The sequence below is a fragment of the Eubalaena glacialis genome, chromosome 1, assembly GCF_028564815.1.
Source record: "Eubalaena glacialis isolate mEubGla1 chromosome 1, mEubGla1.1.hap2.+ XY, whole genome shotgun sequence".
NCBI classification, from domain to species: domain Eukaryota; kingdom Metazoa; phylum Chordata; class Mammalia; order Artiodactyla; family Balaenidae; genus Eubalaena; species Eubalaena glacialis.
In genome coordinates, this window is record NC_083716.1 from 167,065,083 (window position 1) to 167,092,935 (window position 27,853).

The window sequence follows — 27,853 nt, forward strand, 5'->3', positions numbered from 1 at the left end:
AAGATCTTTCCAATTTGACAAACTCGTAGAGTCCACCTGCTTCTCGGTCCCAATGGAGAATCCCTGGAGCTCTGTGTTCTGGTGAAAAACAGTGTTCGCAGCTGCTCTCATTGCTAAAATTCTATAGCTGTGGATTTTAAAGTTTATGCAAGAGTGGACATTTATGTTTTGTTTTTTTTTGTTTTATTTTGTATGTATTTGGTTGTGCAGGTCTTAGTTGCGGCAGGCTTGCTTCTTAGTTGCAGCTCTCCGGCTTCTTAGTTGCGGCACGTGGGCTCTTTAGTTGCGGCATGTGGCACCTAGTTCCCTGACCAGGGATCAAACCCGGGCCCCCTGCATTGGGGGTATGGAGTCTTAACCACTGTGCCACCAGGGAAATCCCGACATATATGTTTTAAGTATTCAACATTTATCGTTACTTTGTTAGTTTAGGTTTAGGTTTGCAAAATTAGTACTTTAAGAGAAAATTTTAAAACTTCTGGAAAACGAATGAGGTACCGTACCAGGAATGCACAGTATAGGCAGCCTAGCCTTTTAAAGATGTCAATAACAGAGAAAACAGATTAGGTTGCTGTGCTGCTTATTTATGTTTTTTTATGTCAAAAATACAACTGTATATTCAAAATGACTTGCATGAATCAATTTTTTTTAGAATAACATTTTGCAAATACAATTACTTAATTGTCATTATTTATTCTTTTCACTGTTAAGTATTAATGATCATTCTCTAACGTAATTCTGGTTTGCCTGATACGCTTAAAAGGAAAAGAACAATTTCCTTTCTTAGTGTTAAAATTCCCACCAGGCCTGTGGTCTTTGGGTTAACTTTACCAAAGCAATTAAAGCTATTACAAGGACACAGTTTTTATTTGGCCAGATAGAGAACCCCAAACTGTTTGTTTCTAGGTTAGAGAAAATGCATTAATTTGTTTAGCACTACTAGTGTTTCTCTAAATCTTCCCTTTACTGTAACAGCAAATGCAAGTGGGCGAGCCAATTTCTTGGCTGTGAAGCCACTCCCAGGGTAATTGATCAAATTGGCAGGGACTTAGCTTGCCTGCTGCTCTACTAAAACCATCTCAGCCAGGATTCTCCCATCTGGTATTTGATCACCCTTGGCCCTTCTTTATCCCAAAGAATACAAGTATAAACTGAATATAACTAAGTTTTAAAAGAGAGATGTCAGCCACTTATTTACCCTAGCTCCTAAGGAAAAAAAGTATTTTCCTAAAGAGTAGTTTCCTAAAATATAGGCATATCTGTTCCTAAAATCTTTTGACTTTGTGCAGAAATTTTTTTTAGTCTTTGCAACTATTTGTATTTGCTAATTTACCAGTGCTTACTCTGCTTATCTGTACTATCAACCTCATTTTTAAATTATGTTTGCAAAGTTAATTACACTTATCTGTAAATGGAAAAATCAGAATAAGTATTTCATATTAACATAATAGCTTTAGAAAAGTAATTTTGCAGCCTTTTATTGCAATATTAAGTAACAAATGGTCACTTTGAAAGAGCCAAATTCGATTTCAGTGCTTTTTTTTAATAAACATAATAGACTTGTAGTAATATGCCGTGCTTCTGTATTGTGATTGTGGTAGGCAGAATAATGCTCCTCTCTCCAAAGATACGAGGTCCTAATACCTGGAGCTTGTAAATGTTACTTTATCTGAAAGAGGTCTTTATGGGTGTAATTAAATTAAGGGCCTTGAATGTGGGAGATGATACTGGATTATCCAGGTCAGCTCTAAATGCCTTCACAAATGTCCATAGAAGAGAAGCAGAGGGAGATTTGACACATGTTCAGAAGAGAAGGCAGGGTGAAGGTGGAGACAGAAATAGCAGTGTTGGGGCCACAAGCCTAGGTAAGCCAGCAACCACCAGAAGCTGTAAGAGGCAAAGAACAGATTCTTTCCTTCAACCTCTGGGATGAATATATCTCAGCTTACAAACTTGATTTTAGTCAAATGAAGTGAATTTCAAATTTCTAGACTCCAGAACTAGGAGAGTATAAATTTCTGTTGTTCTAAGAAACCCTAGGTTTATGGTGATTTGTTATAGCAGGCATAGGACACTAATACAGGTTTTGATACCGGGAGGTGGGGTGCTGATGTAACAAATACCTAAAATGTGGAAGTGGCTTTGGAATTGGATAACAGGTAAAGGCTGGAAGAATTTTGAGACACATGATAGAAAAAACCTAGATTGCCTTAAGCTGACTGTTGGTGGAAATATAGACGTTAAAGGTGCTCCCAGTGAGAGCTCAGAGGAAATGACGAATATATAACTGAAAACTAGAGGAAAATTGATCCTTGTTAAATCGAGGGAGAAAACTTAGATGAATTGTCTCCCACAGTTGTGTCGAAAGCATGTAAGTGATGGACTTGGTATTTAGCTGAAGAGATTTCCAAGCAAAGTGTTGAAGATGTGGCCTGGTTTCTTCTTGCTGCTCATAGTAAAATGCGAGAGGAAAGACATAAATTGAGGGAAGGACTCTCAAGCAAAAGCAAACCACAACTTGAGGATTTGGAAAATTCTCAGCCTATCCGGATCACAAAAGACAGTAAGATTAGAAGATTCACTGTTAGGTAAGTGTGCTCTGGAAAGAATGCCAGGGGTGTAGGTGGACAGTCTTTAGTAGTGAAGGGATTAGATGTGTGACTCATGGGTCCCGTCAACCATCTCAGCAGAATACTGGAATGGAGATAGGATCATCCAGGAAAGATCTGTGGAGGGCCCTCTTTTTTAATGGCATGAATATACAGGAGACCTACAAGGTTTTTGAGAATATTATATCAGCAGTGACAATGCCAGTTTGACTGAAAGGGACAGAGACAGGGTGAAACATAAGAAAGCTGTTGGACTTCCAAAATTGCATAGTCAGAAAACAGGCTTATAAAACTATTCAGGTGCAAATATGTGCTACCCTTCAAGAAAAAGGAAAAATTACACCAAGGGTAGAGCCTCAAGCCACAGAATATTATTCCCAGGCCTTGAAACCTTGTCCCCACTGGATTTTGAAATTACTTGGGCTGGGTGGCTCCTTTTCCTTCCATTTTTCTCCCTTTTGAAATAGGGATGTCATAAGTGAATTGTCTCCCACAGTTGTGTGGAAAGTATGTAAGCAGTGAACTTGGATATTTAGCTGAAAAGATTTCCAAGCAAAGTGCTGTCATATAGGAATATTAAGAGTAGGGTTTTCTTTTGGCTCTAGAGGCCAGTAATTTGCAGACATTACCTGATCACACTGTGGATCAGGCCCCCACTAACTGCCAGGTTGTGCCTGCACACTGGGCATAAGATCTGTCACCCCAAGGGACAGGTGACTGACAACTCACCCCCTGAGGCCGAAGACCCTCCACAACCTAGAGGACCCACCATACCTGCACCTGAAGCTCAGTGGGATAGCTGTGCTCAGCTGTCTACACCCCTTTCCCTCTGACAATCCACAGGTTTTTGTACTACTTCCTGAGACCGAAGTACTCAATCTCTCACACCTCACATTGCCTTCCTTTCGTTACCAGAAGTCCATGGCTGTCTGGTTATCCTGTTAGCTGCCGATTTCCCATCCCCATCCTTCTGTCTGTCCTCATGTCCAGTCTAACGCCATTCTCCCCATGCTGCCTCCCCAACCCTTCTCCCATGTCCTCTGGAACTCGTGCTCTGTGGTCAGCCACTAACCCCACATCCTCAGCCTTCTCATCTTTCCTTCCCCGCTTCTCTCCTTAATAGCAGTCTGGTTGTCCCCTGAGCGGACCCCACATTCAGTGAAACCCACTCTAGGGGTATCTGGTTATTCTCTTAATCTCTGGGTTTCTTGAGCTCAGGAAAGAGTCTTTATTCTCCTTGCTCCCCAGTCGTTCACATATGCACTCCCTGCACTAGGCCTGCTCCATTGAGACTCCCTTGCCTGGCTGCGTCACCCCCTCCTTCTCCTCAGTGCTGTCATTTGACCACCTTCTGGGTACTCAGCCTCGTTCACTGAAGGCTCAACTCCCAGTTCCTGGCCACTCCTCCAGCTCCTCCACCATGAGTCTCTAGGTGACCTCAGTATCCACCCGGACAGCCCATCCAGTCTCTGGCAGAGCAGTTCCTTGGCTTCCTCATGTGGAGTGACCTTTTCCTTTAAACATTGTATTCTTAGACCAAAAAACCCTGTCCTTTAGCTCACTTCCTTTGTACTGGCCCCAAAATAATTCTTCATCTTTATTAAAAACTATTTGTTGGTCTTGCCACTTTCTCTATACCTTGAGCAACCCTACCATTGATATACTAAATTCACATGGTCTGAGAATAGGGCAGGTAGGACTCCCCATGGAGAAATCAGAATGCCATATCTAGAAGGAAGGTAAAAAGATGCTAGGTGGCATAAGCAACAGGTGTCCATTATATAATGCTTGCAACACTGCATATTTCCAGTGTATTGGGTTGGCCAAAAAGTTCGTTCAGTTTTAAGTAAAAAATAAAAGACACTTTTCATTTTCACCAAGAACTTTATTGAACAATGTATTTATTAACCGAATGAACTCTTTGGCCAGCCCAATATTATGATTACTATTTGCTTGCTTGAAATAAATAGTCCTGAATATTCTAATTGTATTAATAGAGTCTAAGGAATTTGTCTCATAAAAGCCATGCCTAGTCAATTAAATATAAATACATGTTTATTTAGTGAAAGGATAACTTCTAATTGTGCTCTAGGTAGTTCAGGGAGTTCCCCAGTCTTCTAAGAGGAAGGCCAAATACAACATCATCAAAAATGAGAGAAAGGAAACAAGGGACCAATCTTATGTAAACTTTAAGTGCTTATAAAGTAATTAAGGTTTGAGATTGTTCAGTCAGTTCTTTCTTCTCTGGAGCTTGTTGCTGTATTTGTAATTGTGAGCCATCTATCCTCCTGCCCAGTAGGCTTCTGGGACACCACCTTTCCCTTACAGCAGGTAAATGTTAAGGACATGTAAACTGATTTTAATAATAGAGCAGAATGTAATTAGAAAGGCAGATCTGCTATAGAAACATTGTACCATGCATTACAAAACTAAATGTAAAGATTAGAGCCACACCACTGGGTGTTTCTAGTAGCATAAATAACAGATTTGGTTGTGTAAAAATAACCTCGTGAACATTCCTCTGTCCTTTGTTTTGAATGTTTGTGAAATGTTTTACTCTGTCTCCAGCACCCTTTACAGCCAAAATGTGGGAAGAGTTGGTTAAATGTATTGTATTTAAACATAAAGATGGATGGCGATGATTTGGATTTGCTTTGAGTTGATTTTCTGATGGTTGTGATGGATTTTGCTCATGCTATCTGTATTCTCACCTGTTCTTACTTTTGGTCATGAGATAATTTGTAGGATGGCTGCCATTTTGTGATAATCCACAGACGTAAACTACTTTTTTTCTCAGTAACCTGTTTTTTGTTATTAGTATACTGTCCCAGCTGAGCAATAGGCCAAGTCTAAGTATAATCTACTATGAGACTGAGGTGGTTTTAACCTCAAGGTTTCTTCTTCTGTGGTTATTTTGGCCACTGTTTATTTAACTCAAGGTACAGTACTTTAATACTCCTGATCAAATTCTAAGGGCAGTACATTTGTATTCTGTCATAATCACAATGGAGAATTAAACAAATATTTATGAACCAGAATAAGGATTCAATAGTAACCTGTGATAAAGGGTAGTAATGCCTTATTTATCACATTACTACACTGTGACATTGGCAAGTTCTGAAATAGTTTAAAAATGTCTCTCTTGTTTTCTAAATAGAAGGGAAATGGGCTACATACAATTAAACACATCTCAATGTGAACCTAAGTGTGAAAAATATCTTCACACAGGGTAGTTTATTTTTTAAAGTCCTTCAATACACTAATGGCATACAATTTAGTTTAACAGCTCGGTGTGTTATAATCAAGAGTGAGAATAGGCAATCAAATACTTCTGTGAAATTCTGCTTCCCAGAGAATTCATGGCGGGCCTGTTGCTATGGTACAGTCTCACCTGGGACTTGTTTAGCTTCTTTCTCAATCAGATATATTGACAATAATGAGCTTAGAAACAGAAATCTGCATAGAAAATTCAGAATGGAGAAATCCAGATAGATAAATGAAGCAATATAGCACTTCTTTTCCGACTTGCACTTACAAGTTCTTGTTTGTGATCCCAAGAGTTTTAAGATCCACTGAAGACATTGCTCTCTCTCTGTAAAGTGAGCTGGACATCACAGAAGGCCCTGTTTATCAGATGGGAAACCATAGAGAAGATGTCTCTAAAAAGCTGCAAACTAGATTCCCTTCATCCACAGCTGCTTCCCTGGAACTTGAGACCACTACGGTACTACTTAACAGTGCCATCTTGTTTAGATAATGCCAAAGAAAGACTGATGAGTCACAGTTATTAAATTGAAGGAGGTGATCACATCAGAGTACAATAACAAGCCAGGCAGCGAGACCTTTGATGGATTCCGTAGGCTTGTGTTGTTTTTAAGAGGTTATTGTCTTCCTCTCTTCACCTGGAAATCAATTTCATTGCTACACTCTGTAGGTCACAGTGTGAGGCTGAAAGACAGTGATAGAGAGCACCAACTCTGGAGTCATACCTCTTAGCTTCATCTCCCTGCTCTTCCATCTGCCAGGCGTGTGACCTTAGACACTCACTATCTGCATCTCAAAAATGAGGGTAATGATACGTACGTCGTGGGGTGGTTATAAAAATTAAATAAGAGATACTTAGCACGTAGAAGTCATTCATTGGTTATTGGTTGTACTCATCATGTACGATATGCATGGAAAGCATTAGTACAGTATCTGGCTCATAGTTAGCACCTAATAAATAATAGCTAGTAATACTAGTATCATTATAATTCCTTAAATGAATCTCTGCTAGAGTCTTATTAGATTATAAGAGAATGGTTAAAATTTGGTGTATTCAATCATAAAACAAGTGTACTCATATGAATGAAAAGGGGTGGAGAGCCAGAAACCATCCAAGCCATTCTATATACTGTCCTGCAGTGCAAGGGTGCCAGGCTAGAGTCATCAGCCCAGCAGCCTTTACAATGAACATGTCATTGTTCTTAACCCAGCTAAGTATATGCTGTTCTAAAACTCTGTGCTGTTCAAACCAACTTACTGTGTGCTGTGAGAAAATGCTAAGGTTGGCCAAATTATGTATTTTTACCTACCATCTGATATTCTTGACTTTCATTACACAATACTGTTAAAATGTTTTATTTTAATTATAAACACATTAGTTTATTTTAAAAGGTAAGTGTCACAGATGTGTACTTAAAGTGATCAGTTAGGTTTAGTTTCAAGGAGAGTAGTAAGAGGGAGCCATAGCCTGCCACGTGGTGGTATTTCCACGCCCTTTCATTCACTCTGCTGATGGACTCAGAAGGTCTCCTCTGGCAGACTGAGTTATCTTTCCTTCCCAAAGGGACCAGCCTTCTCATTCTTACTCACACATGCATGCAGCAGGCATGGTCCCAGGCACTGAGGCTGGTGCACCTGTGAGGCAGGTGTAGACCAGTGGACTAGCCTCTGCTTACCTGAGCCTTGGGCCTGGACGGGCACGCGGACCGAACCTGATGCTCTGCCGACCACCTGCACCAAGCATTCGGCTCAGAGGTAGCATCCTCTAGGCACATCAACTTCTGCTTTTAGGAGAGAAGACAGTTACAGAGTTCAGCTCCATCTTTTTCATGTCTATTAACTGTAGGTATGAGTTGTTGGCATGACAATTACTGATCAGAATATCTTCAAAAAACAAGAGGAAAAAGCTGTTTTTCAGTATTTTCATAAGATAGACACAAGGGAGGAAATTTTTTTTTTTTCTTGGCCGCGCTGCTCGGCTTGCAGTATCCCAGTTCCCCGACCAGGGACCGAACGTGAGGCTGTGGCAGTGAAAGCGCTGAGTCCCAACCGTTGGACTGCCAGGGAATTCCCAGGAAGGAATTTTTTTTTAATTGAGATGTAATTGACATATAATTTTATATTAGTTTCAGATATACAACATAATGATTCAATATATGTATACATTGTGAAATGATCACCATAGGTCTAGTGTTAAGGAATTTCTTAATAGAGTAAGATGATGGGAAATATTGAATAAAGATTTTGGGTTGCATTGAATCAGTATCTGAGTATTAAAGAACAACTTAACATATTTATCCACCATCCCCGTATTGTTCATTGGCATTCGTCACGCTGACTATAGAAATCATACATTTTAATTTTGTGAGGGTCCCTAAATTTGGTAAAATTACTTGTTTTGAAAGTTAATAAATAGAAAATAGAGCATATGATACTAGCAAGAAGCAACTGCTCTTTTCTTAGTTGTTTGTCATGAGTGGTGCTTCAGCCACCACTTTCTTCTTGGGATATATAAAATTGGATCCTCTTTATATGAGGCTTAAGAAGAGAAAACAAAAAATGACAAAGCAGAGCTACTGAGAACAGAATATGATCAGAAGGTCAAAGAAGTAAATTATTAACTGAATGGTATAATAGCATTGTACAATACTAACAGCTTAGTAAAAATGGAATCCAAGGCATCTCCTTATAGTCCAGATTACTTTATTTTTTTCTCCACTTAGGAATTGAAAATACTGTATATCCCCAAATTTTTGGCAAGTGAACCTATTAGGGAAGAACATGGTGCTTTTTTCAAATGTATATTTGTTACTATATAATGCCCAGCTCTCTAAAAACAGCTTTATGGTTTATGCAGCATTTAACAATTCCTCTGTGATGTGGGTGTTATCCCCATTTTACAGACAGTTAAACTGGGGCTTATAGATGTTAAAGTGACTTTTCAGTATTATTTAGCTAGTAAGTGACAGAGCCTAGAATCAGATCCAGGTTGGAGTGCAAGTCTTAGAATCCTTCCATCTTTGTTGTAATCTACCTCTAACCACATGCTTCTAAAGAGACTTACAAGTTTTTAAGCTCTAGGACCTGGGTAAGCAAAACTCTGGCCCACAATCCAAATCTGGCCCCCGCCTGTTTTTTTGTAGCCTGCAAGCTAAATGTTTTTGGGTTTTTTTTTACCTTTTTTAATGGTTTAAAAATAATTAGAAGAAGGTGATTTCATGACACCTGAAAATTAGATGAATTTCAAATTTCAGTGTTCATAAACAAAATCTTATAAGTTTGCTTAAATTTGAAACAAAATTTTGGATTTTTAAAAAAATATATAGAAGCAATCCAGGTATTATCCACTGATGGATGAATATATAAACAATTGTGGTATATACAAACAATGGAACATTATTCAGCCTTTAAAAAGGAAAGAAATTCAGACACAAGCTACAGCATTGATAAAGCTTGAAAACATTATGCTAAGTGACAAAAGCCAGTCACCAATGACAAATATTGTATGATCCCACTTATACGAGCTACCTAGAATAGTTAAATTCATAGAGACAGAAAATAAAATGGTGGTTGCCACAGGCTGGGTGGAGGGAGGAACTGGGAATTATTGAGTATGGTGTTTCAATTTAGGAAGATGAAAAAGTTCCGGAGATGGATGGTGGTGATGGTTGCATGACAGTGTGAATGTACTTAATGCCACTAAGTTGTACACTTAAAAATTGTTAAAATGGTAAATTTTGTGTTATGTATATTTTACCCTAACATGATTTAAAATTGAAAGTTAAGTGTAGGGTCCTCTTCCAGAATTTATTTCCAAAAGGTATGTTGATATATAGAATTTATAAGAAAGATTATGTGGATTTGATTTTTATGGTTACACTGAGCATAAGTTGTTCCTTCCTTCCCTACTTGTTCGAAGTTTTTGGAAGAAAATTCATTAAAACTATAGAACTAGCTGAGAAGCACCTTTCTAAAGATACCAATTCTTTATTAAATAGTCCTGCAGAGTTTTAAGAGAAATATATGTGTAGAATTCATATTAATCAGTTCATTATACAACATTTATTTTCACGTAAAGTGTTTATTACTGCTATCATGTATTTCATTGCCTTTATGAAAACTAATTCTTAAAACATGCTCTTTTTAAATAGGTCAGAATTGGAGCTTTTAACTAGTAGTAAAAATTAGATTCTTAGTGTGTTTTTTTTTTTTTCCTTAGTGTGGTTTTAAATGAAAAAACAATTCTTATTCTATTGTATTTGTAAAAATTAGCAACAAATGAATACCCAAGTTAAAAAAAAATTAAATATTCACCTAAAAAGTATGAAATAAAAAGTAAACTACCCTACAAATGTCCAGTCCATTTTCCCAATGGTTAAAACTTTACCTGTTTAAGTTTCTTGAGTATACATCAAGAAAAAAAGGTTTTCTCCTTACTCCAGCATCTGTCTTTTTTAAAAAAACAACTGCATAGCTTTATTTTCCTGGGTAATCTTTCTTATAGATTATTCCACACCAGCACATGTGGGTTTACTTCAGCCTTTTCTAGCAATTGCATGGAGTCCCATCTTATAGAGGTATGTAATATATTTAACCAGTCCCTCATTGATGGTTGTTAGCTTGTTTCTAGTTTTATTTGATTGGTTGGTTTTGTGTACCTTTCCAAGTATATCCAAAGTCTCAGCATTAGAACTGATGGGCCAGGGCTTCCCTGGTGGCGCACTGGTTAAGAATCCGCCTGCCAGTGCAGGGGACACGGGTTCGAGCCCTGGTCCGGGAAGATCCCACATGCCGTGGAACAGCTAAGCCCATGCGCCACAATTACTGAGCCTGTGCTCTAGAGCCCGCGAGCCACAACTACTGAGCCGGCATGCCACAACTACTGAGCCGGCATGCCACAACTACTGAAGCCCGCGCACCTAGAGCCCATGCTGTGCAACAAGAGAAGCCACCACAATGAGAAGCCTGCGCACCGCAACGAAGAGTAGCCCCCGCTCGCCGCAACTAGAGAAAGCCTGTGTGCAGCAAGGAAGACCCAACGCAGCCAAAAATTTAAAAATTAAAAAAAAAAATACACTGAATGATAAAATTTAAAAAAATAAATTAAAAAAACGAACTAATGGACCAATAGGTCGGTACACTTTTTTTTTTTTTTAGCTATTATTAAATTGCCCCCACAAGAGTTTGCACCAATATACACCCCCATAGCACCTTTTCTCCATGCCCTTACCAGTGCCAAGAACTTGTAAATCTAAGTGCTGTTACTCATTGTTTGAATGGGTCATTAGAATATTATTGAACCCTTCAAAGTACTTTAATAACTTCAAAAAGGTAAAAACATCTATTCTCCTCTCAATCAGAATACCATTTTCTAGGAATTAGATTGTTTCCTAAGCAGGATCTGTCCTGGTACTATTTAAACAGTATTTTTTTAGCCCTTTTATTCTTTTCTTCTTAGTTTTTGGGGTTAGATTTTAATTAAGGAATTCATATGCTAGCTACAAGTGAAACAATACAAAGAAGATAATAAAAGAAGATTACATTTATCTTCTTTTATTTATTTATTTAAATAATATCTTGACCACTTTTTCATTCCCACCCTCCTGAGGTAACCAATCTTCCTGATCTGCTATATTCCTGTCATAGTTTTCTCCATGCTCAAACTAACCCATATAGAGGTTTTTTATTTTATTATTTAGCTCTTCAACTGGCTTTTTCACTTAATTGCATGTAATGGTCCTTCTGAGGCAACAGATAAAGGTCCAGCTCATTCTTTTTAACAACCACATGTATAGTAGTTATTACATGTAGTGTGTAGATTCCATAGTTTGTTAAAATATTGCCATATAGATAGATTCTTAAATTGTTTCTAACAGTGCTGCAATTAATATTTTATGTATACAGTTGATTTTATTTCTGCAGAGTATATATCCAAAAGTGGAATTGCAAGCTCATGGGGAATATATATTTTTAATTTTAAAAGAGGTTACCAGATTATAATAGCAAATCACACTAACATGAACAATATGTGTCTGTGCTCTTTTCTCCAAGTGTTCCTCCCCAGCCCTGGATGGGACACTTTGAAAATATTTGCCAATATGATGAAAACCAGCATCTCGTTATTTGATTTTCTTTCTCCTTATGAATGAAATTGAACATTTTTTCTGGTATTTTAATTAGCATTTACATTTCATCTTAGATGGATTGCTTGTTGATACTCTTCCTATTTTTACTATGTGTAAATTTGTTTATATGAGATTTTAAATGTGTGTTATATGTTAGGTGTTAAAAATATTTCTCTCTTGCTCTCTTCTTTTGGACATTTGACTTTGCATGAGCTTTTGGAGTATGAAGTTTTATTTTTATGAAGTTAAATTTGCTTATTTTATCCCTTATGATTTGGAGGTTTCTTGTCTTCTTTAAGGAGGTCTCTTCTTTAAGGAGGTCTTCTTTAAGGAGGTCTTCTTTAAGGAGGTCTTCTTTAAGGAGGTCTTCTTTAAGGAGGTCTCAGCCATTATGGAAAACTGTATGGAGGTTCCTCAGAAAACTAAAAATAGAATTACCTTATGATCCAGCAGGCAATCCCACTCCTGGGCATATCCAGACAAAACTCTAATTCAAAAAGATACATGCACCCCTATGTTCGTAGCAGCACTGTTCACAATAGCCAAGACATGGAAACAACCTAAATGTCCATCAACAGATGAATGGACAAAGAAGATGTGGTACATATATACAATGGAATACTACTCAGCTGTAAAAAAGAATGAAATAATGCCATTTGCAGCAACATGTGTGCAACTAGAGATTATCGTACTAAGTGAAGTAAGTCAGAAAGAGAAAGACAAATACCATATGTTATCACTTATGTGTGGAATCTAAAATATGACACAAATGAACCTATCTATGAAACACAAACAGACTCACGGACATAGAGAACTGACTTGTGGTTTCCAAGGGAGAGGGAGGAGGGAGAGGGATGGATTGGGAGTTTGGGGTTAGTGGATGCAAACTATTACATTTAGGATGGATAAACAAGGTCCTACTGTATAGCATGGAGAACTATATTCAATATCCTCTGATAAACCATAATGGAAAAGAATATTTTAAAAAAGAATGTATATATATATGTGTAACTGTATAACTGAATCACTTTGCTGTACAACAGAAATTATCACAACATTGTAAATCAACTATACTTCAGTTTTTTAAAAAAAAGATACTGAAAAAAAAATATTCTCCTAGGTCATCTTTTTATATAGTGGGTTTTTTCCCCTACATTTGTTATAGAACATGTATGTGTGTGTGTGTGTGTGTGTGTGTGTGTGTGGTTTGAGGTGGTAATCTAGCTTTGTTTTCCCTAATTATACCAGCAGTTCTTTTCCCATTGAATGAAATTCTACCTTTGTCGTAATTACTAAGTTCCAATATATACTAGCATCTGGCTCTTTAATTCTTATTACATTCCAGGGCTTTATTTGACTTGGGAAAAAATGTTTTGAAGCAATAAAGTCAATACAGTTCTAAATAAAACCTTCAGGAATAGAAAATGAGACAACCTTATTTTTTTCAGCTTCCTGTAACAGAAAGAGCAAGAATTTTAGAGTTGCATTCCCAGCGCTCCACTTCCTAATTATGTGACCTTGAGCAAGTCATTTATTTTGCCTCTCCCACGCTATGATTGCTCACCTCAGTAGTGGCCTGCACTTTTGTAAGGATTAGAGAAAAAAATATGTAGAGTGCCTGACCCACAGTTGGCCTTCATTCGGTGGTACCTAGTATTACCACGAGTGTTAGGACTTAACAAAAAATAAGAAAGTAAGACATTTGATATCAAATTATGTCTGCTCCAAACATAAGCAGATGTGTCATTTCATGAGTATATATCATGTGCAAGAGAAAAGGAATTCTAAATATGGTAATTTCAAGATGCTTTCAGGCAAGTAAATTAGTATGAACAATAAAAATAATGTAATGAAGTCTGGCACCTTTTTCTAAGAACTTTTTTCTTTTTTCTTTTTCTTTGTTTTCTACTGAGAGCCATACAGACCTAACACAAGTAAAAAGTAACCTTATTTAACTTGTCCACTTTTTTAGCTAAGTAAGGAAAATACAGCTATTGGGAACAACAAATTTTAAAATTAAAACAAATTTTAATTGCTTTTCTGTTTAGCTCACCTGTAGAAGAGCTGGATGTTAGGGGAGAAAGCAGGAGAGTCAGAGAAAAACAGAGGACACTGAGTATGGAAACACTTGTGGACCTGAAAATAAGGATGGTCATGAGTCTAGATGCAGACACATTGATGTGCCCCAGTTCTGTCCTAAGGCTTTAATGTTTCCTGTAGGTTAGAGATGTCCTGTGGTTATCAATAATACATTGATTTTTCTTAACCTTATTTCTCAAGAACCCCAGGACAATTTCTGGAGGTTTAGAAACAAATGATGTTAGTGAAGCCGTACAGGTAAAATTTAAAAATCAAAAAGTTAAAAAGGCAAAACAATTGAATACCGCTTATACCTCTTGGGCTGGGTAACAAGACTCTTCAGGGAAACATTTAACTGACTAGGGCACAGCTCATAAATGTATATTCTTATTCTAGTTACCTCCTTGCTTCCCCACACTTTAGTCTTAAAATATCTGCAAAGGAGAAAGAACAGCTGTAGAAGTAAGCCTAGTAATTTAAAAAGTATAATCGTAAGACAAGCGCTACCTGCACTAGACAGTATTTGTTTTCTTTCCCCATTACACTTCATTAAGTTACTAACCAAACCTTAAATTAATCATTTTGAAAATTAGCCTCTTATTCCCTAGTGCTATTTATTAGACCTACTGAAGAAAGGAAGGTTAAATTTTGCCTTGTTTTTGTTTCTCTTATCCTTTTCATATTCTTTGTTGTGTTTGCAACAACTAGTGCACAGAGAGGAAGTGAGAGGTTGGTCATTTATTCCTCTCACTTTTCCATTTCAGCAAATAATGATTTATATGCATTATTATCATCTGCACAGTCAATTAGCTCTGAAATAAACATCTAACATTAGGTGATATGCATCACTGGTTTTACTAATTTTGAAATATTTGGGTACTAGAAAACCAGATAAATTATTAATGTTAAGTCATTATTATTTTTCATAATTTCTTAATGAATTTTTTAAAAATGTCTAATCAAATCATTACATTTTAAGGGAAATCTCCTTTGTGTTTTTGATGTTAATTCTACCAAATACCTACCTTGTTGGAAAATGACAGCAGGAGTTGTCGTTGACAACTACAACTGACACTGATACCAGGCATCCATTTTTCATGTTGTAGCTCTTTTCCTGAATATTTGTTTGACTACTAGTAAACATAAATTAGTAAAACCTCAACTAACAGAAGACTTACCTAGCATTTATATTTACACACACATATATTCATACACACACACATTCTACTTTTAGGAGGGAAGGTAAATGGAAATAAAAGAAGGCATTTCTAGTTTAATAATTTAAAGTGTCAGTGGACTGATGGGCAGGTTTTCAAAAATGTCATGTCAAGGCTGGGGAACTCCTGATTTTCTGAGAGGCAGGGTATGACGCCTGAGAGATCAGGGAATTTGGCAGATGGAAACAGGTTATAAGCAAGTGAGGGGAGGGGAAGCAGTGGCATGGAGTAAGTCATAGTAACAGTATTAAGCTACTGTGCCACTGAAATTATGCATGTTATTTTTTTTAAAAAAGAACCTATTTGCCCATGTCACCATGAATAATATGAAATCCCTGATAGAGCTGATTTATTGAAAGAGCAGTCAACAAAATTTAGGGAAACACAGGTTCTAGTTACAGCTCTGCCTTCTTATCTCTCTGTGACTTTAAAGGTAGAAAATCCTTTTGTACCACTGATTTTTCTAATTTCCCTTACCTACGTCGTAAGCACGTGATTATTATTACATTTGAAATGCTTTAAGAGCCTCATAAAGGATCAACCATAATATATTATGCCTGTCATTATATAAAAATACTTAAGAATCAATCAATTTAAAAATTTATATGATCAATTATAACATACTAAATAAAGTGTAATGTGTAAAATTCACCCAGAATGAATTAGCAGGATTTTCTTGTCTTGGTCTTGTAAGAAGCTAGATGGAGGAAATATAGATTTCACTGTTCTTTAAGGAGAATTCAGCTTAGTAAATGGAGCACATGTAATGACTAAGTGCTTTACCCAAAGGCTGGATAAAGGACTCTAGGCACACGGGAGGGTGATATTTCAGGTGGATGGAGCAAGGTGAGAAAAAGCTCTGAGTGGTAAGTATAGGAAATTATGAATAGTTCTGTCCAGATGCATGAAGGGGAGTGGCAGGAGACTGAAAAAAAGGTATTTGGGGCAGACTGCAGAGGGTCTTAAAATAAGGCTGTGATAACCTTACTACAGGTTGGGTGTGAAGGGCATGGTGTACAGTGGTGTGTAAACACCATGGGGTTAGGAGTCAGACTGATGTGATTCAAATCTTGGCTTTGAATGACTTCAGTCAAGTCAGCCCTCTGTGAATGAGGGTAACCTTCACTACCTTGCAGTCTAAGAAGTTAATGATGTAATGCATGTTAAAGCTTAGCAGAGAGCCTGGAGTCCAGGAAACACTCAGGAAAGGACAGAGATTATTGATGAGTAGTATTATACCCTCAACAGATTTATCTGGAAGAAATGTGAAAAGCAGAGTCAAGACCCCTCACCACCACGGTGGGGAGAAGGCTTAGTGCAGGGTTATTACAATAGTCTAAAGTTAATGTCAGTCCGAATTAGGGTAGTAGTGGTGGGAATGGCAAGGAAGGGAATGGATTCAGTAGTGGTAGAGAGGTTGAGTGACAGGATTTGGGAAACCATTTAATGTGTGAGAAATGGGGAATAAGAGAAAGGGGAAAATGATGAAAAGATGAAAACACTTGCATTTTGAGTCTGAGTAAAAGGGGAATGGTGGTTCCATTTGGTTAGTGATTCTGGAACTTTTGTGTGCATGAGAATCTCCTGAGGTCCTGTTCAAGCACCAATGGCTGGATCTGACCCCTTCTGGTTCGAAGAAGTTTCCAGGTGATACTGATGCTGCTGGTTCAGGGCCCGTACTTTGAGGACCACTGCAGTGGAGAAAGAGAAAACACAGGAGGCAGGGGGTGGTATGGCTAGATGTGAGCCATGCTCATCCTTCAAGTAGAGATGCTTAGTTCACTACCATTGAATACATCAGTTTTAATCTGATTAGAGATAGTGGATTTGGACATCACTGGTGTACACAGGCCCATGCAATGGTCAGAGATTGCCAGGTAAGAGATTAAGAGCCAGTGAGCTACTGGTGGGTAGACAACTTTTTATAAAGCCATCAGTGATGCTGTAGGAAAGGCTTGAGCTTTTACCTGTTTGCCTCAGCCTTCTCCTCTGTATGGCTCTAAGCAAAGCTTTCATTAGTGTGTTTTAATGTAAACCTCTCTTCATTTTGATTTCCTAATAAAGGAACTTTGGTGACAGTTACAGATAAGAGCCTGAGGTTTAGAATGTAAATTTAGAGCATCTGGTAAGCTTTGCCATTCTCTCTGCTTCATTAAAACTGAAGGATAGATATCAAAGCTAAAACCTGGTATAATCCTGTGTGGTTTGATAGTAGGATAAAACAATAAAGATCTGAATGTTGATCATCTCCTATTTGAATGTTAACTAGTATAACAAAAAATCAGATTGGTGGTTGTGTCTCATGTTTTTCTGTTATCTTAAAGAAGATCTAAATGTAAAAAGCTGTGGGCTTAGATTAGAGCAACTAATCCAGCAGAAACATCCTAACAATAATTCCCTTCCTGTCTTCAGAGTGGTGTGAGGTCAGGAGTTGCCATTTGAAGGTTAACCCTTTGTGGTGACCGGCCCTTTGTAAATATTCAACCTTGACCAAAGTAATTAAAATTGTGTTTTCCAACGTGTAAGGTATATTTTTAATGTAGAATACAGGATAGTACCCCTTAGTCCAATCATCCCAAAATACAATAAAAATGAGCTGAATTTTTATCTTTATTTATTTATTTATTTATTTTGGCTTGTGGGATCTTAGTTCCCCAACCGGGGATTGAACCCGTGCCCTCAGCAGTGAGAGCTCAGAGTCCTAACCACTGGACTACCAGGGAATTCCCTGAGCTGAATTTTTAGTGTTGACTAAGTTGTGTTCTGCAAAACAGTATTGTTTCTTGAGATGTTAATAGTTATTACTTGAAAAAGAAAAAGTGTGGTTAGTTTCAATAAATCAAAGAATTGCCAGGTTATACAAAGGTAAGCTGATATCCTACTGGTGGATGTCTGAAAACTTTTAATATGCTAGTGTCACTGTGAACCTCCAAGCTTTGGAATCATCTGGGCAGCATTTTTCAAACCTGCTTGAAGGTTTAAACCCCTATGGGACAGTGGGACACTGGTATCTGAGAACACAGTTTGATTGAGAAAGGCAATGTTTCTTCTTAACAGAAGGATCTGGTCAGTACAAAGGGGTTAAACATCATATACTTAACATTTTTATAATTAATTATATATGGTTTTTAGTGACTACGAAGTAGACTTAATAAAGACTTGTCAATTATTAAGTAAACTGTGATAGAAGGTCAGGACATTTGATCACCTCTGCACTAGTGGATGGTTATTAAGGTTGAGAGTTCAGAGACCCTTTGAAAATATGACTGCTTTGGTTCTGGTATCAGCCTAGATTAGGGAATGGAATCTGGGATGCTTTGAGGATTTCTTACTAGCTCTTAAATATTCATTTTTGAAGTAGTTCTCTAGGCCTGACTCAAGAGCATCAAATATATGATCATGACCATAATTTACTCATCTTTTTAACATGCAAAAGAGAAAAAAAATGCTATAGTATATCCTGATATAGGACATATACTGTGAAATTCTCTGCACCTTAAAAATCTAACATATTATTATTCAGTGATGGTTGATCTTTTAGTGATATAAAACTCTTTCACCATACTAAATTAGAAAGGTAAATTATTTATTATTGGAAGATCTTTAAGCAACAGTGATTGAAATAAAAATTATTTCTTACTTAAGCACTGATTGTATCAAATAATGACCTTGTCAGTTTACTTCTTTCAGTCTAACCAGTACTCAGTACTTTCCTGCTGAGATGTATAGACATGGAAAGGTATGTTGACCCCTGGTGTGCTGTACATGTACTGTGATGTGAATGGGTTTTTAATACACAGATGAACATCTTTAAAAATTATGTATTTTAATTTATATTAAGAAAATTATATAAAAGCATTAGAAACCAGGATTTCAATGATTTAATGCTAGGGTGATACTGTCTTGTCTTAAAAAGGAGTCAATTTAAAGAGAAATATTTACTAAAAGGTAGTATAGGTCAAATGGGAAGGAAACAGAGATTGAGGAGTCCTGAGATCAAGAAGATGTTTTCTGATGAGAAGATTTAAGCATTAAACTGAGAGGAAACACTGACGATTCGGGAAAGAGAAGCAAGATCCTGGAAGAGGCAAGAGGGCATGGAGAGTCTGGCCTTAGACAGGAAGGGGACACTCCTTCTACCAAGCCTGGAAGAGGACTGAAGATTGACATAAATGTGGGGACAGGAAGTTGAGGGTGTCATCGCTAATGGCCTGATAGGAATGCCTACTGCTGTTTCTTAATTGTCATCATCATAGTGGTAGTAACTATTGTAGCCACTCCTGAATTAGTGAATCAAATAGATGCTAGTGATACAAGTGGGCAACTGTAGTTGGATGGCATGACCCCCAATGAGCTTTTGCACAAGTTTGGGAGAATAATTGTTTCTAGCATCTAAGGAAAGAGAGAACACAGCGTACTAATGTAAGAAGGTAAGTGGACGAGACTTCCCTGGTGGTCCAGTGGTAAAGAATCCAACTTCCAACGCAGGGGACGCGAGTTTGATCCCTGGTCAGTAAACTAAGATCCCACATGCCGCAGGGCAGCTAAGCCCACGTGCCACAACTACTGAGCTCACGCGCCTCAACTAGAGAGCCTGCGTGCCGCAGACTACAGAGCCCACGCGCTCTGGAGCCCGCGCGCCGCAACTACAGAACCCACATGCCCTGGAGCCGTGTGCCACAACTAGAGAAGAGAAAACCCACACACCACAACCAGAGAGAAGTCCGAGCACCACAACAAAGAGACCGTGCCTCAATGAAAGATCCCACATGTCCCAATGAAGATCCCTCATGCTGCAACTAAGACCCGATGCAGCCCCCAAAATAAATAAATAATAAATCTTTCTTAAAAAAAGGAATGTAAGTGGTAATATGATTACAGATTCTACTGACAGGAGGACAGTGAGGAATATTATATACAACTTCATGCTAATAAGGAGAGATAGTGAGGAGCCAGGGGAAGGCCAGGTTCCTTCTCTGGAGCACCTCAGCTGTGATGTGTGAAGAATGCATAGTCTTCACCAGAGAGAGGTCAGAAGAAGCAGTATTTTCAGGAAAGAACTACATTTCAATTAAAGTCTGTAGGTGGAGAGTCTTCTTAGTAACCCTGAGATGGAGAATATTCTGAGTAAAAGATGAAGAGTTTATAAACAGAGAATTTGCAAACTGGAACGAGGCTTCCATAGGGCACAGTTGGAAAGGGTCAGGAGATATGTCACTACTGGCCATCAGTGAGGATTTAATGAAGGTGAGAGGGGCTAGGAGGCCACAAGAGAGTGAAGTATGCCCTGTTTTTAGTGCCAGCACCAGAGTCCTTGAAGCTGAGGTCTGGGATGGAGCGCTTCCTGCTTATTGAAGGAGATGGGAGTGGAAGGACCTAATGCTGAAAGCTTCCTGCGCTTCTGGAAGCCAGTGGCAGGAGACATGACTAGGTATGCAGTATTATTTCTGTTTAAAAGTAATACTGAATCACCAATTTAAGGTCTCATTTAGGACTGAGGTACCTGGAGTTTAGGTAAAGGTAGAGGTTTCACTCCAAATGAGCATCAGGAACAGGTGGGTATGAAGAAGACCCAACTAGAAGTCTCAGAAATGGAAAACGTTGTCATTGGAAAAAAGTGAAGAATAGTTGAGATAAACCCTTCACAAGGCAAACAGAGAAATAGTGAATTGAAGGAAATACTGAGAAATTCTCAGAGAAATTAAGAGAAAATATGAAAAAGCTGTGGAGACTCCCATTTCTGGCATATTCTCTTCTGGAAGAAGAGAGAGAGATAAGATCCAGGAAGAAGAAACCAGGGGATTCCATTGTATCTAACCAGTCTCCCCACTGAAAGAAACTAAATATGTATACTGAATAAAGTATTTAAATTGTCTTTTTAAAAGCAAGGCTGAGCTGCCAAGGAAGTAAAGTACTCACAGAAACAAAAACCAAAATGAAAGTGGGACTCCTAAGCTAAGTAAGCAGTAAACCCGGCTTCCACCTTGAAAGTATGTGTCAAACCTAGGTGATCTTGAGCATGCCATTCGATGTCAAATGCCATGTGCCCTTTGAGGGCTGCCCAAGATGGGGAGTCTAATGGGATATCCCTTGCCCAAACATAAAACTTTACAGAGCTACAGCATTAGTACAAGGGTGTTGAGAGACCTGTCCCCCAGAAGAGGACAAGCTTGGGTGCTGGTAGTAGGGGGAAAGTATCCCCCTGAGAGTTTATGATACCTGTGAGAGAGGGTACCTAAATGGCCAATAAGCATATGAAAACATGTTGATTAGCAAGGAAATACAAAATAAAATAAATGCAAGGTAGCACCCCATGCCTATCAGATTACAAAGAAAGAAAGGAAGGGAGGGAGGGAAGGAAGGAAGGGAGGGAGGGAGGAAGGAAGGAAGGAGGGAAGGAAGGAAGGAAGGAAATTTAAGCCCCAAAATGCAAATCGGTATCAGTGAAAATGTACAGAAACTGGAGCTCTCATACACTGCTGACTGGAATGTAAATTGGTACAACTATTTTGGAAGGTAATTTGATAATCGTTGTCAAGTAAACTTGAAGATATGCATAGCCTTCAACCCAACAATTCCACGTCTACGTCTCTACTGGAGAGGTCTGGCACATGTGCACAAGATGATTTATACAGCGATGCTTATTTTGCAGTATGCTTATAATTGCACAAAATTGGAAACAACCCAAGGGCTCATCATTATGAGAACATATAAATATGTTGTGCTGTAGTCGTACAATAGAATACTGTTGAGCAATGGAAATAAATGAACTAGATCTATGTGTACTGATACTGATACATCTCAAAATCGTAATAAAACCAATCTGCAGAGCACTGGGTAGTATACCATTGATATAAATTGTATGAATATGCAAAACAATACTATATATTATTATTGGATCTGTATATATGGAGTAGTAAGAATATAAAATATTCATGTGAATATTAAACACCAAATTCAAGATAATGGTTTCTTCTGGAGAGGGAAGAAGAGAGAGAGATAAGATCCAGGAAGAAGAAACCAGGGGATTCCATTGTATCTATAATATTTTATTTCTCAAAAACCCTGAAGCAAATGTAGCAAAATAGTTAAGATTTGCTAGAGCTGGATCAGGTTTGCCAAAGCTCATTGTATTATTGTGTATACTTTTTCAGTACATTTAAAGCATCTCACGGTATTGAAAAATTAGGAGTGAGAGAAAACTTCTATCATTATATAAAAGGAATCCAAAAACAATACTGTCCCAGGTTGGGTTCTCACTGAAGTGGAGTTTTGCATGCATGTTTATTATAGATCAGCACTTGCGGAGGTGAGGGCAAGGAAAAGCAGGCTTGGGCAGGGGAGAGGTCCAAATACCATGCCGGGCAGTCAAGCCCGTGGAAAGCTCTGAAGCAAATCTGGACCCGGCTTTTATATTCTCATCTCAATCAGTGGCTGCATGCAGCCTGCCCAGAAGGGTACAACTTCCTTGGTCAAGGAGATTCTCTGCAGCTGAGGCCCCACTGAAGGCACTGACCACTGGGGTATTGAGTCCTTCCTTGGGCCTCCTTGGGCCATGCATTTCTGTCTACCATACAAGATCATGCAAGTGAATCTTTGTTTCCTTCTATTCCCTTGACTCTCAGAGAATATTTATCAATATACTTACCTGAGAGAGATGAGGTAAATATAAACAAAAGCTTCCAAACGCATGTGAACTGACTCCACTTTTATAGCATGTTAGTAGGCTTGACTTTCTTTCTAAGCTTGATTATGGTCTTGTTTGACAGAATTTAAGAGGAAATTGTCATGTACTAATCATTGGCAAATGCTTTTAACATTATTTCCTTGCTCTTCTCAAAGGATCCCCCTATGATTTAGATGCCCAGTTTTGGATGCTGCAGTAAAGATCAGCCTTCACACACTATGTTTAGAGGGTAAAATATTAAAATTTAAAATTTATAGATGGTATCACAGCATAATCATCTTAATCAGTGTTATTTTGGAAATCATTAGATGTGTTTTTATATGACTGTGTAATACTGTCTTGTCAGTCAGTCTAAGAAACCAGTAGAGACAGAATTGTCAAATATTTATATCCTACTCATTCATCTTGGTGCCAGTCACATGTGGGAGTTTTATTTATATCCTGTAGAAGTAGTATTAATAATTTTATAACAAAGCATACATATATTTTACTTGTAAATATCCACAGGTATTAGATAACCTTTACAGATTCCATGCTTTACAGCTTCCTGAGAGTCTGCTTTAGGGGCTTTAATGATGTCATACTTGTGAAAAGTGTGGGCAAATAATGGGTAAAATGGTTTTGATAAAAGTAGCCAGTGATGTTCAATATTATGGGTTCCACAGCCAGGAGGGATACAGTGTAGACTTTACTCAGTTCACATGAGTGTTAAAGGAATTACCCAACTTCTAAAAAAATGTAGCTGCATCGTGGGTACAGAGGCTCTTCTAGCAACTTGACAACTGTAAATGGTTTCTAGCGGTATGTCAGTCAGAGTTTCTAGTTGCAAGAAAAAGAGACTGACATGGCTAATTATGCAGGGGAAAAAAGGTGCTTATTAGGTGGTTATTAGTGAATTACTACATTTGTTGCCAGGACTGGAGAACAAACCTTGAGACTAAACTCCCAGGGACAGTGTCCAAATCAAGTAAACACTGCCACTGCCACCAAGTATAAACATAGTTTGTGTGGAGGTCATTTCCACGTTAGAAACTTGACCTTGAGTCCTACTGCAGGGAGTACAGCAAGAATGTGAAAGAAAGAGAGAAAACGAGCTTCATATATTTTCTGATGTCAGCGTCTTGGTTTCAGCATCCAAGTCACAGTCTGGCATCTTCTCGGCAAAGCCAAAGTCGTCTGTCTCTGCTTCTAAAGGAAGGAATTATGGGACATTAAGTTCCAACCTGTGCCTTCAAGCAGGAAATTTCCCAACTATTTCCTTGAAAGGATGCTCAAAAGGCCATAGGCAGCTACAAATATCATTTTAAAAATCCACTAAAATGTATTTTTTTTCTATGAATGGATATTTTTTTAATGTTCTAATTTGAAACATGCCTCAATCCTACCCTGGTAACTTTTGGCTATCCCAAAATGAAGAAAACCCTCCAGCCCTCAATCCCTAGTAGCCACTGAACTGAGAACACAAAAGTTATGTGATGGCTTGGGGAATATTTTGAGATTCACTGATGGTCCTTTCCTGGCCCAGCTTGATCCAAGCAGCCAGTCTTCCAGGAAAAGATGTGTATAATAAGACAACTGAGTAAAATAATTGAAAGAATGGAAGCATATCACAAAAACTATGATGCTGTTTAAGGACAAAGAAAGACTAAGTGTGAAGTAAACATAATACTATTTGTCCTTAAAATCAATGATCTTAGCCTGGTACTGAATGTTGTGCAATTATTATCTATCTGGTCTTTTGTTGCCGAACATTTATCAAAAGCCTGTGGTCTAGGAATTGTTAAGCAGATGTAGGCAGTGTCCCACTTACCCATTATGATCCTATTGTACGGCATTATTGGGCCAGCTATTATTCATTCAGGCACTGCCCTATACGCCCACACCAACTGGGCTCATTAGAAAAGGACTCTCAATACCAGAAAGCAATAAGGAGTTCACGGACTGTTTCTTAAGAATTATTCTAGGAATAGTTTGTAGAATTTGCACGGCCAATGCTGTCAAGTAACTGCACATTTGCCTGATTCCACAGGGAGTTAATACACTTTTCAATTAAATTGTTTCTTATTTTTGTTTGCATGGCAAATATACATTGTCATAAATAATATTATGTTGTCAATAATATTATTATTATAAACAAAACTAAGGTAGTTTTATTTCTGATTAGCTCCTAGACTTAGGGTTCATCTGTCTGGTATTTTGAACCAGGAGTCAATGTCCAATTAAACCACTTACAGTTCAACATTTGCTTTGAGTAGACTTGTAAGGAGTTAATATGGCACAAGGGAGCTTGAGGTGTTATTGGAGATGTTATATGTGGCTTAAAGCCTTTAGAGTATACTTGATTTGATTTATAGATATTTTATGGCATGGCCTGCTTTCTATTTATTAAAATCCTGTCAAGGTAACAATGAGATAAGTACAAATAATGTTAAAACATTCCTCGTAGAATAGAATACTGGCCTTCATGATGCATCATAGAATGTAGAATATAATTTCTTGAGACAATCTTTCCAGCTTTTTAATACAACTTTAAATTCTATATTATGGCCCAGACTTTTTCATTATTTTTTCTCTTGTCCCTTCATGCAGTGACACATGAATGCATTTGTGACAATAGGAAAAAATGTGTATTATAGATAAATATAGCAAGACTTTTTTGTGGGATTGTAATGATTTTTTTTCTTAACAATGGAAAGGCTTTGTATCAAATATGGTCAAGTGATTCTCATCACAGGAATTTACTTCTTTTTTTTTTTAATGTTGTGCTAACATACAGTATGAGGGATGGAAGAATTGGCTGTTGAGGATGAAGAGCCTATATTGGTTGGTGTGCCTCTAATGTAGGCACGTCGAGTGAGGACTCTGCAAACCTTACTTTAATACATCACTGGAGCAAAAGTACTGTTTGAAGACCTCATTTAGAACCACCACCACCAACAACAAAAAAGGCCAAATAAGGTCTACATGTTTTCAGTTTCAAACGAAGACACATATTCTAGTGCCTTTAAGTTTGTAAAAGCTACAAATCAGTAGGTTGTTTAGGCCCACAGTTCTATTCAAAACCCTAATCTCGTAAGGCCACACTGTAGTGTTACATTACGGGCATGTTCCTGTGTTTCCTGTGACGTACATGAATTCATGTATCTGCCTAAGCAAACCTGGTGCCTTATATGCCTTCTATTTCCTTGAATCACAGGAGCTTCAGTTTCAGCGACTAACCCGAGAACTGGAGGTGGAAAGGCAGATTGTTGCCAGTCAGCTAGAAAGATGTAGGCTTGGAGCAGAATCACCAAGCATCGCCAGCACCAGGTACAGGGCCAATGGCTCTATTTTCTTACACGCCTTCAAGTCACACCTTATTAAGTTGTCCTAGATGCAGCAAATGATGCTTTTAGTGTTGTCACTGTTAACTGGCCTTCCTGAAATTGATACCAAAAATGTCAGTTTATTCTAATTTTGAGAAACCTCTTGTAATATTGATTATCCTTCAATCCTGTGCTTGAAGTGTTTTATACAGCACTGGTATGCCTCTCTAGCAAAAGCTACTATACTACCTTTAGAAATTTGATTTCTTATATGTAGACAAAGTTAATGAATGTTTTCAACAATTAATTGCTAATTATTTGGCAAAGCTAATTGGCTTTGAAAACCTGATATTGATTTTTTTTAACTAAGAAGTATTTCTAAGTGATAACATTTATCTAGCTTTGAAAAACGCATTCAATTTACTTGGAGTTTTCTAGAACTCTGAAAAAGTACTATACGAAATAATTACTATATGAAATAATTGGGTATTCAAATATAGTAAATGCGAAGTAAGTCAGAAAGAGAAAAACAAATATCGTATATTAATGCATATATGTGGAATCTAGAAAAATGGTATAGATGATCTTATTTGCAAAGGAGAAATAGAGACACAGATGTAGAGAACAAATGTATGGATACCAAGGGGGGAAGGAGGGTGGGACGAATTGGGAGATTGGGATTGACGTATATACACTACTATGTATGAAATAGATAACTAATGAGAACATACTGTATAGCACAGGGAACTCTACTTAGTGCACTGTGGTGACCTAAATGGGAAGGAAATCCAAAAAAGAGGGTATATATGTATATGTATAGCTGATACATTTTGCTGTACGGTAGAAACTAACACAACATTGTAAAGCAACTATACACCAATAAAAATTAATTTAAAAAAATATATAGTAAATGCAAAACCAGTATATTACTGGAAAAAAAACACATTTAATCACAAGTATTTTATATTTAAATAGCCTCTTATGCTATTTAAAATATCATTAGAATAAAAATTACTGCCACAACTCCAAATGGTGAAATCACTGCTTACACAATCTGTGGGTTTCTTTTTTAGTATTTACATATTCCAATAAAGCCTACCATAAAATACTTCTGTTGCTTGCATTTTTAAGCTTAGTTTGTTTAATCCTAAGTAGGTACGTGCCCATAGTAACTTGTCTTTCAGTTGTTTCTAACATTGTAATTGTTGTATTTCTCAGTATCTTCTATTATTCATAGCCAAAAAATCCTTCTTGGTGAATACAATGCTGTCTGTAGTTTGTCTTTCCCAGCTGATTGCTATGAATTTAAAATTATTAGGCAGATAAAATTGTCATGAATTTTTTAATCTTTGACCCTTAACAGTTATGCACATTAGTATGTTTAGTACGGCATAAAGCATGCAAATAAGATCAAGAAAACTTTCAAAACACAGATATCAAATTATGTGATCATTTTTAAGACATCCAGGCAGTTTTTTATAGGAAGAGAAATTATAAGCAAGGTGTAAAATTACAAATCAAAAATTTCTACCTCTAGCTTTGTACTCCTCAATTAGATAATTTATCA

The 27,853-nt window shown here is 37.6% G+C and overlaps 1 protein-coding gene across 1 annotated transcript in view; it reads left to right on the forward strand.

Annotated features, from left to right (window-relative positions):
• PKP4 (plakophilin 4) overlaps window positions 1–27,853 on the forward strand; it is a 243,941-nt gene that overhangs the window by 103,818 nt on the left and 112,270 nt on the right. Inside the window, exon 4 of the mRNA XM_061184041.1 lies at window positions 26,178–26,290. Coding sequence (XP_061040024.1) covers window positions 26,178–26,290 — 113 coding nt within the window. The remainder of the gene's footprint in view (window positions 1–26,177; window positions 26,291–27,853) is intronic.